Here is an 11,470-nt window from a genome sequence, read left to right on the forward strand (position 1 = left end):
CGTACCCTTCCATACCTTTTTCTTTGGCCTGATGCTATTGAGACTTATCTATACTGCTTTAGTGTTAGACTCTTTTGGAGGGTCAGGGTCTCATATATAGCCCAGGCTAGCCTAGAACTTACTATGTGGCTGAGAGGGAACTTGGTCCTGATCCTCCTCCTTTGATCTGCTGAGTGCTGGAATGACAAACATGAACCACGTGCCCAGCTCACTTCGCTCATTTTTGGTGCTCACTATGTACCAGTATCTAAATGGACCATAATTAATTTTTCTCCATTGATGACATTTGGCTGTTTCTAATCTTTCTGCCACTCCAAGCCATTCTATAGTAAGTACTCCTGTAGAGTTGCATGTGCATGTGGAGGCTGTAAGTTGCGGACTGGTGATGGGCACCAATCCCTACAAGGCCATGAGCAGGTGAGTTCAGACTCAGAGAATCAGCACTAAGACAGAGACTGTAGCAACTTCACTGCTTTGACATCTTTACCATGTGTATAAAAGGGTGATCCACAACAGATTGGTAGCTTTAAACACTTGACTGCAGACTATTAAGAAGCATAGTCTAGGAATGACCTACAAGAGCTGCTGCTGAATTATGGGTTGTGAGGTGCAGACATCACCAAGATACCCAGGCTGCCCTCCACAGAAGATACACTAACTGCCCCTTGCCAGTGGCATGGTGTCTGTGGCTCCTGCTGCTCCACATCCCTCAACCCTTAGGCACATTGGCCTGTGTGTACTTTTTTCCTTTGTTTTTGCTCTTTGAAACAAGGGTGTCTTGTAGGCCCAGCCAGGCTAGAACTTGCTATGTAGACCAGGCTGGCCTCAATCTCACAGAGATCTGCCTACCTCTGCCTCCTGAGTGCTGGGATTAAAAGAGTGCACCACCATACCCAGCTTGTACTTTTCATCTACTGGCAGGTACCCACCTTTCCCCAGCTGTGCTGTATTAAGGCAGCTTCTCTCAACAGTACCAATCAGGCAGTCAAAGGCCATCTCCTTGGCATTGAGATGGAGAAGCTGGCTGGCCTCCACGAAGCGCCTGGTGATGTCCAGGGGATTGGCACCTGCTGATGGAATGAGAAAATGCATAGCATTTTCTTCCTGGAATGGATGCCACTTCTAGAAAAAAGACCTTTGCAAATGGCCCAGGGAAGAGGTAAAAGCTCTATTCCTGATGTAAGGGTGAGGGGCTCCTTATATATACACTCAAGTGGGCAGAGAGCTTGAGATCCACAAGCAATTTTGCTCCTAGGCCCCTCACCTGCCTGCCTCCCCACCCACAGGTTGAGCACTGAGGCTGCTGGAATTGGAAACAAGGCAGTTGCCAGAAGGCTGTGACTGACACTGCTTTAGGCTCTTTCCCAGTCCTAGAATGATGCCCTCATCTTGGAGGCACCAGGCTCTCCTAACTCCCCTGCTACTGGCTGGACCACGCTCTTGAGTTACAAACTTCATGTTGTTGCTCTTCAGTACAGCTCTGTCCACCTCTGCTCCATTGCCCCAACCCCTCCCTTCAGTGTCTCTATGGCATCTTCTTGCTACTACTGCTGACCTTTGAATGTGCTCTATAGCTCTGGGTGACTGGGAAGGAGGATGGGAGAACAGTGGGGGTGAAGACCTGTAGCCACCCCTGATTTCCAGCCCCTTTTTATATCCCTTTTTAAATATTCCTTATCAAAGGCTTTGGGACCAGAGGAGTCTAGGATTCTAGGATTTAGGAATTTTGGGAATTTGAGAATATTTATTTTCGTGTATAAAATGAGATATATGGGGATAGAATTTAGATGGAGACACGGACTTCTCTGATGTTTCGTGTACACCCTATACTTGGGTTGCAGGTTGTCTTATACAGTATTTCTAGTGTGCCTGCAACTCATCATGCACCATCAACTATAGAATGTCCCACTGTGGCATCACATGAGTGCTCAACATCCTTCAGAGTATTTTAGATTCTGGATCATGGATGCTCAATTCACACCTGTCAGGGTGGATGTGGCACAGTGGTGTACACACACACACACACACACACACACACACACACACACAGTGTGCACTCCTACCTGTGCAAGAATGAAAGGCAATCTATAAGCAGCCTTACCAGAGGCAGATTCCACCATGGCCTTCATCTTCAGGGAGAGAAGCTCTGTCAGAAGGTGGATGGACTGCCGCTGGAACTTGTGAAGGGTATCCTGGCCACTGGGCACTGGGCGAGCAGAGACAGGGGAGGAGGCACACTGCTTGCCCACACTAGTGGCCGTGAGCAGTGCTGAAGGCGGTGGGGGTGGCTTCTTCTGGAGAGGGGGCTGCACAGGGATCACCTCAGCAAGCACCACTGGGGGAGCTCCAAAGTTGATCACCAGGTCCTGGATGTTGGATGGAGTGGGCACTGCGGGGTCCCTGATAAGCTCCTCCCAGGTGAGCTCAAAGATGTTCCTGATGCCTTTTGGGATGGCAATGCCTGTGTTGCGGCAGACTATAAGGAGTTTGGAGATGTGGGCCAGCAGCTTGGGGGCTGAGGCTGAGTATTGCATGTACAGTTCTCGGTTACTCTTGACCTGGTTCATGTCGCCTGGTTCATGTCACTGGTAGGTGACGCTGTCCATCTCAGAAGAGAAAGACTTTCAGCTGTAAAGATGCAGCACTCTGAGAGGTGACTGGGTCAGAAGCTCTAACCTACAGAAAAGGCTTAGAAAAAAGTGGAGTGGATGTGCAGAGGTAGCCCTCACAGGTGACTGCACCACTGATTCCTGTCTCAGGAGAATGAGGTCGCTGGTCACTCTCCCATGCTAGAGCGATGTAATGCTCTCTTCCCTCATCTTCCCATGAACACCAACACTAGCAAATCACACTGGGAAGGAGCTGCTGATGAGGATGGGAACAGGAAAGCTCCAGGACAGTCATAAAAACAGAAACAAAAGCAGGAACCTTGGGGGCTGGATGGACAAAAGAGCCAGGGGAGGAAAGTCTCACCACACCTTCTGAAGTAGCGATCTGAGGGTGGAAGATCTGCCCCTGATCTACTGATAAAAGCCTGCAAAAACAGAAGGATGCTCTATTGGCTCTCCAGAGACAAGGGACATGGGAGCTCCTGGACCTGGGGTAGGCAAGCAATTACTCAATGTGCACATCCCAGACCAGGCACCAAAGCATGAGAACAATGCATCCCCGTGGTCCGATGTCTGATAACCCTAGCCACATTTTATCAAGTCCAGGACATCATCGATTGAAAGGTAGAGTGTTAGAAAGATGCTATTAACTGTAAGACATACCACAATTTCAGAGATAGTATAGTATGACAAATGCATACCCTAACTGTGGGAAGTATTTTCTCTTTTAACAGAGCTGCTCCAGGGCTCTAAGTGCTCAAGTAGGCATTTGGGGCCTTGGGCTTAGCAGATAACACATTTATGAAAACATAGACCCACTTCTGGATCTTGTGCTATACAAGAACAATGGCTAGCTTTTCATTCCTGAGGGGCTTCATGAGGATGTGAGCCTCTGCAGGAGGACATCAGATCTATAACAGGAAGGAATGTCCATTTGAGGGAAGCTCAGAGCAGTCTATCCCTCCACTGATGGCCCTTCTAGGGGGCTCCATGCAATGCTGGCTCATCTCTATCATCTATCTAGCAGCCCATCTAGCTCACTTGCCATGATGTTGGCCACAAGAACAGAGGGCAAGCTACTGACTGTACCTTCTAACTGCATGCAATGACCATACTCTCTAGACATCTCTTTTTCCACCTTCCAGCCTGACCACATAGGCAGTCTTCTTTCCCTTTTCAAGTCCTGCTCTCAGGGCCACCCCAAGTTCATACAGCCACAGTGCTTGCAGAGCAAGTTCATGGCCACCAGGTATGTACAGCCTGTGGTGAGAAGGTTGTTAACTTTCCCATTTCGCTGATGGGGAACCAAAACTCTGGGTTGGGAGTCGCCTGACCCCAGAAGCCATTGCACTTTTTCCTTCAAACTGTCTCTGCCCATCTACCAGAAACAAAATCCCCAAATAAAAAAAGAGGCCCAATGGGAAAAGCTTCTAATATTCTGCAGATGTGCAGACAAAGTGGCTTCCTGTGTATATCTGTCAACCCTGGTCTTGTCATTCCTCAGCTTTACAGGCTCAGAAAAATAGATGCATTTTGGAAATGGTCAGGCCACAGAACAAAGACATCACTCAGAATCTCCAACATCAGGGCAGCAAGCCAGAGGGATCTGACCCTGACCATGCAGGGTAGATGATGATGGTGATGATGCCTATGCCTATGCCTATGCCTATGCCTATGCCACCTCCTCCTCCCCCTCCTCCTCCTCCCCCTCCTCCTCTCCCTCCCCTCCCCCCTCCTCCTCCTCCCCCTCCTCCTCTCCCTCCCCTCCCCCCTCCTCCTCCTTGTTCTCTCACTGTTTTCTTCCTCAGTCAGGACTCAAATGAAGAGGATAACTAAAAGAATCCTTGAAAACCTTTGAAAATGTTAACTGTTTGGGGAATTTCTCCTTCATTCTCCTAACTAGCTCTTTAAAAAATTTGTTTATGTTTTTCCTGCATGTATATAAGCATGTATATAAGTACATTTACATCATGCAATGGCTGCAGAATTCCAGAACCCCTGGAACTGAAGTTATTAGCCACCATGTGGGTACTAGGAACCAAACCAGGTCCTCTGCAAGAGCAGCTGGTGCTCTTAACTGCTGAGCCATCTCTCCAGGCCCTAGTTCCTTTCTTTGGAAGTTAATTTTGAAGATTTACAAATAGATAAATGCTGATTCAATCCTTCAAACAGTTTACTGAACTATAATTCATACACCATCACTTCACTCCTAAATCCATATGCTAGCATGTGGTATATTCACACAGATGCTGCCAATATCATCATCGAGTTTTTAGAACATTTTAACATGAAGTTCAATTAGCAAAAGTTCATTAGCGGGGCTGGAGAGATGGCTCAGCAGTTAAGAACACTGACTGTTCTTGCAGAAGACCTGGGTTTGAATCCCAGCATCCACATGGCAGCTTACAACTGTCTGTAATTCTAGTTCCAGGGGACCCGACAGCCTCTTCTGTCCGTGGGCATTGCACAACATAGGTGAACTTACCTACATGCAGGTAATACACTCATACACATAAAATATTTTTTTAAAAAGAAGTTCATTAGCAACAACACCCATTTCCCCGACCCTGACAATTTATCCTAGCTTGTCTGTATAGATCTGGCTGTAATTATGTGTGTGCTTATGTGCAGATTCATGTTTTTGCATGTGGAGGCCAGGGATCAACCTTGGGTATTGTTCTTCAGGAGTCATTGCCCTGTTCTTTTGAGGCAGGCTCTCTCAGTGAGACCTGGGACTCACCAACTAGACTAGGCTGGCTGATCAGTGATTCCCAAAAATCTGTCTGTGTCCTCCTCCCCCAGCACTGGAATTACAAGCGTGTAATACCACACCCAAGACATTTGGGTGTTGGGGATCAAACTCAAGTCCTCATGCTAGTGCACTTTACCAACTGAGCATCTCCTAATCCCCTAGATTTACCTGTTTTGGACATTTCATATAAACGGAATCATGAAATATGTGGTCCTCTCACCACTAGCTGAGGAGCTATTGGCACTTGATGGCTGCTGGAGGAAGGGAAGTCATGTTTCTTTGAGGTTATGGCTACTGGCAGGTTGCCCATGCTCCAGGGATGGACCCACACATCCCTGCATGCACGTGCATTCAGCACTGATTGGACTTAATGAGTAGGGTGGTTTGAATGAGGAATGTCCCCCACAGGCTCATGTATTTGAACACTTGTTCCTCAGTTGGTGGCAGCTGTTTGGGGAGATTCTGGAACCTTTAGGAAGTGGAGCCTTGATGGAGGAAATACGTTACTGAGGTGGGTTTTGAGGGTTTACAACCTTGCCTCTCTTCTTGCTTTGCTCCGTGTGTGTGGATAAGATGTGCTCAGCCAGCTTCCTGCTCCTGCTGCCATGTTTCCCCAGCATTATGGACTCTCCCTCTGGAACCACAAGCTAAAATAAACTCTTCCTCTATAAGTTACTTTTGGTCATGGTATTTTATTACAGACACAGAACTAACTAATACAGTGGGGTACAAATGGAGGAGGAGGAAGAGGAGGAAGAAGGGAGGGAAGAGGGGTGAGGAAGAGGGAGAAGAGGTAGAGGGGAGAGGGGAGGGGGAGAAAGAAGAGGAAGAGGAGGACGTAGGAAGAGGAGGAAGAAGAGATGAAGCTGGGAAGGGAACATGTTGGGGAAAATTCTGGGGGCAGCTGAGGGAGTTGGGAGTGGATATGATCAAAATATATTATGTAGTATATGTGAAATTCTCAAAGACTTAAAATATTATACTAAAATAAATAAAATGTGGTCCTTTGTCATTTTTTTGCTTGTTATAAGACTTTAAAAAATTTTATTCATACTGGGGCTGGATAGATGCATCTGCTCAGTGGTGATCTTGCAGAGGACCCCAGGTTCAATTGCCAGTAGTTCACAACTGTCTGTAACTCTAGTTCCAGATCCAACATCCTCTTTAGGCACCAAGTACTCATATGGTACACTTACATACAGGCAGGCAGAACACTGATAAGTAATCTTAAATTCATCCATGTTGTAGTATGTATAAGTATGCCATCACTTTTTTTGTTTTGTTGAGAAAGGGTCTCCCTGGTCTGGAACTTGTTATTTAGACCAATTTGGCTTGGAACTCAAAAGTTCTGCCTGCTTCTGCCTCCTGAATATTGGGTTTAAAGGTCTGCACCACTGTGAGCAAGCATGGCTTCAGGTGAGGACACCCCACTCAGTGTGGGACATCAACAGAGATAGACAGGAAAGCCCAACACTGTCCTCTGAGCCACTTGGAACAGAAAATGGTGTCTGGACAGATGCTTGAGGACTGTCTAGCAGAGAACAGGCCACGTGGAGAAGTGGATCTTAGCACACATGCCCAGGCCCAGTTGGCTTTGCTTCACACTGTGCCAAGGCTCAACATAAAACCCTGGTGCCCACTGTCCTGGGGTGCCATTGCTTCTAAATCCCTGGCCAATGGGGGATTCAATGAGATGGGTCTCCTGAAAGGACCCATAAAACAACATAAAAGCCTATCCTTGTGACTCAGAGATCTTGCTTCTGAAAGTGGGACAGTTTCAAAGGCAGAGGGAAGGTGGCCATGTAAGACAATCTCAAATCAATCTAAAAGATTAACTAGCAGGTTCCTTCCTAATAGCCAGTTTGAATAGTGACCTGTGCCTGTGTTACTGTGCACTTTGATGAACTACTAGGCAGCAACTAAAGATAACTAAGCACATCAGTCTGAAATGAAGACACACTAGCCAAATGGCACCCTCACACTGCATGACCACCTACTTATGGAAAAGCTAGATTGAAAATTTGAAAAAGCAGAGATAGATAATATGGAAATTTAGAAGTAAAGATTATTTGTGATCAGAAGACAAGAAATGACTTGTTCCTGCAACGACAGCAGCACAGCTCTCAGACACTTGTGGCCTGGGGGACCTTGTGGCAGCAGAGCCAGTCTTTTCACAGAGACTGGAAGGGTGGAGGGGGTGAAGCGGGTGGGGAAGAGGGTAAATTTCATGTTCATGCTCAGGGAAGCTTAATGTTGACAGTGACCAATGTTCAGGGAAAATGCTTGAAACCAAGGCACATTGCCAAGCGTGTGGGCTTTGAGAGCTAGAGAGAATGTGGCAGTTAGAAATGCAGAGAAACTGATTTAAATTGAAAGTGGAAAGGAAACATCATCCTGACCATTCCTATCCCTGGACTGTGCATACACACACACGTGCAGCCCTGGATCTAGGAAATCACAGCAAAACAAGATGAGGCCAGAGGACAGCTTCTTATGAAAACACTAATTCACATGGGCATTTTGACTTTCCTTTTTCTAGACAATATCATCAACCCCGCTGTCCTGAGGCCCTCATCCTAGCTCATGTGCACGCCCACACTCACTCTTCAAACATGAAGGTAGATGCCCACAGCCTATAGCAGCAACACTGTCCTCACAAACAGCCAGCAGTGCCAAGGGATACCAGTGGGAGCTTCCTCTTCTAGTTGTTTTCAGGTCGACAAATTATTTTCAATTATCATCACTTACCTTAGTCATGTATTCTGTGTGAATGGTCTGACATAACTGACTCAGCTTGACTCACTGGCTTAAAAGGAAACAAGCGGCATATGCTGTGGCTATCTATGTTAACTGTGAAGACCAGTACCCACCCCTGTTCCAGATTCTAAATTCTACTGCCTCATCTCTATGTCACAACCAGGCCAGCTGAACACCAGCCTAGGGGGATAAATGACTCCCCCACCCAAGTATCTGGCAAATGTACAGCCAAACACAGCAGTCATCTCATGTATATGGATTCGAATGTTCTTTGGGAATTCAGCAAGCTAACAAAATGATTCACTGGACCAATTCAAATGAACTATACTAATACACACAAGGCATGGAGGAAAGACTACATTGAAAACAAGTATCTCAAAGGAACTTCTTCTCAAATGGTTTGCTTTGCTCTCCAGAGGCACAAACAGGACATGGGCATGTTCTTCTGTAAGTTTCAAAACTTGCTGTTCCCAAATTAGACACAGCTATAGTGTCTTGGGTTTCAACCTATTAGATGTTTAACATACACCTGGGAGAAACTGACTTGCTGATCCTCTGGTCACTAATGGGAGGTGTACAGAGATCATAAGGGTGCAAACAGTCATTTGGAGCAACACTGCCCAATAGAATAGGTTAATATGGCAATTCATTGATTTAGAGTTGAGATGGTTCTGCAGATAAAAGCACTTATCTGGGAAGCCTGATGACTTGAGCTTGAACCTTGGAACTCATATAGAAGTAGGAGAAAAAAGTCCTCTGACCTCTACACATACTGTGGTGCATGGGCGTGTGTGTGTAAAAGGTAAAAATTTAAACTTCAAACTTGGGGCTGGGGCTGTAGCTCAGTGGTAGAGCAGCTGACAAGCATGTGCAGGCCCTGGGCTGGAATCCCAACACCTCAAAAACACAAACAAAAATTCTTAAACTTAAAACACGATACTCAATTCAATTACTGGAAATTTTAGATATTTGTCTGAAACAACTTAAATTTACTTTTTTCAACTGTTTTAAACATATAAAGTATGAAAAATTAGTGTCTATACTCAGCACTCTGGGGACTTAGTATGAAAAGGAAACAAAGTATCTCACTGATGATTTCTGTATATTGACTACATGGAGACACTTTGATCTAATAGATCAAAGTATTGCAGATCTAATAGAATATAAAATTAATTTCATTTTTTAAATTTATTTTTTAATTTTATGTGTGTTATGCCTGCATGTAGGTAGATGCACCTGTGTAGTGCAGTGCCTGTGGAGGAGAGAAGAGGGTGTCAGAACCCCTGGAACTGGAGTTACAGGCGGTTGTTAGCCACCATGTGGGTGCTGGGATTTGAACCCCGGTCCTCTGCAAGGGCAGTTAGTGCTCTTAACTGCTGAGCCATCTCTCCAGTCCCCCTAATTTCATTTTTAAAAATATGCTTCTTAGAAAACTGAAAATGGCTGGAAATGTAGCTCAGTTGGTATTTACCCAGCATACAAGCAGCCCTGGGTTCAACCCCTAGCACTTCATAAACCTGGTGTGGTAGTGCACATGTATAATCCCAGAACTCAGAAGGTGAAGGCACAGACAAGAGGGTCAGAAAGTCAGTATCAACACTTCCAGTTGCCCTGTGACTGTCTGTTCTGGACAGGGAATGACAGTGAATGCAGACTCGTGGCTGCTCAGGGTACTGAGACTAAGCGATGGCTGAGAGCGCTCAGTCCTAAACAGGGAGTAGAGTATGTAAGGGACAGAAGACAGGGTGAAAGGGCAGTGACACGCTGTCTTCAGGGCACATCATACACATGATCTTACAGAAGCTGCAGAGCCTGCATCTGCAATCATGCATGGAGTGCTCATGAGGCCCTACTCCTTCCTGCTGAAGTTACTGGCTATTGATGAATTCTGGGGGAAGGTCATTCTCTTCAAACATGTACCTGCTGGTGTGCCCACCAGGCTCCAGGGGATAGTTCTAAACCCAAGGTCACGCAGACAATCCCAGTTACAATCCGTTACAATCCCAGTTACAATCTGGGTGGCAATGCAAGACATGAATATGAGAAAAGCACCTGTAGGGTCAAGGGACACCGACAGTAGGGTAGGGATGGGAGGATGGACGGCAGAGTAAACAGAACGCATTGTAGACATGTATGAAACTGTCTAAGAACAGCTTAATTTACAAAAGGTCACGATCCTCAGCTACATATCAAGTTTGAGATTAACCTGAGTTACATGAGATTCTGTCTCAAAAAAAGAAAAGAAAACTGGCAATGATACTTATAGCTTACACTGTGTTCCTATTAAGCCAGGGCTGTTCTAGAGCAAGAATCTGAAATGAGGACACTATCGCCATCTGCTGGATGCACTCACACAAAACAGGCCCACAAGAATATAAGCAGCATTCATACTTGATCTATAGTCTGAAACAAAGAGGATATAGTTGGGCTCACCAAAAAAAAAAAAAAAAAAAAAAAAAGGCAAATAAATTTATGTGGCAGAGGGGACTAGAAATAGGCTTATATAGTCTCTGAAATCTTAGAGAAAATATGCCCTACTGTTAATAGAGAGCAGTGACAAATAGCTATCCTCAGCTGCTTCTGTCCACCTAAGGGCTCATGGTTGCTGGGCTCCCAGGCCACACTGGCTCACATTCTGGGCCCTTCCTTCCTACCCTACCAAATGTCCTGGTGCTCTGCCGTGCAAGTACCTTTTAGCTTTCATACTTTCCCTCTCCTTCCTTTTCTTTTTTTGTATGATTATGGCATGCCTAGTAATCCCATTTCTTTAAAACCTAGTTTGGAGCATGCCGGGTACTCAGGAAGTAGAGGCACAGACCTTTGTCCTCCAAACTGTTTCAGTTGGCTGGTTTTGTAACATTTTAGCCCTTACTTTTAGGTCTCTGATTCATCCTGACTTCGGGATATATATAGAATGAGGTCTAAATTCATTGGTTTACATGGGACATGGAATTGTTGAAAAGCTCATTCCTTTGCACTGGATGGTTTTGCACCCTTGTTAAAAGTCAACTGTTGGTCAGATGGCGGCACACATCTTTAAACTGAGCACGCAGGAGGCAGATGCAGCCCAGTCTGGCCTACCTGGTAAGTTCCATGTCAGCCAGGGTTAACACAAGGTTACATAGTAAGACCATGTCTCAAAAAACAAAACAAAGTCAACTGACCAGACACCTGGCTGAACTAGCACACCGACCTATGCATCTGTCCCCATGCTAGAACCACACCATTCAGAGTACAGAAGCTTTGCAAGGAGTCTTGAAATCAGAAGTTTGAGTCCAACTTTGTTCTTGCTATTCCATATGAATTTAGGATTTTATAAGTTTCTGCAAAAAAAAAAAAAAAAAAAAAAAAA

At 45.6% G+C, this 11,470-nt stretch overlaps 1 protein-coding gene across 1 annotated transcript in view; it reads right to left on the minus strand.

The window, feature by feature from the left end:
- CUNH3orf20 (chromosome unknown C3orf20 homolog) overlaps nt 1-2,567 on the minus strand; it is a 55,755-nt gene extending 53,188 nt beyond the window's left edge. The window contains exons 1-2 of the mRNA XM_029557105.1: nt 2,102-2,567; nt 930-1,070 (exon numbers count right to left, since the gene is read on the minus strand). Coding sequence (XP_029412965.1) covers nt 930-1,070; nt 2,102-2,567 — 607 coding nt within the window. The remainder of the gene's footprint in view (nt 1-929; nt 1,071-2,101) is intronic.
- Between the last annotated feature and the right edge of the window lie 8,903 nt (nt 2,568-11,470).

This window comes from Nannospalax galili, unplaced genomic scaffold (genome assembly GCF_000622305.1).
Source record: "Nannospalax galili isolate Female #2095 unplaced genomic scaffold, S.galili_v1.0 scaffold406, whole genome shotgun sequence".
Lineage (NCBI taxonomy): Eukaryota > Metazoa > Chordata > Mammalia > Rodentia > Spalacidae > Nannospalax > Nannospalax galili.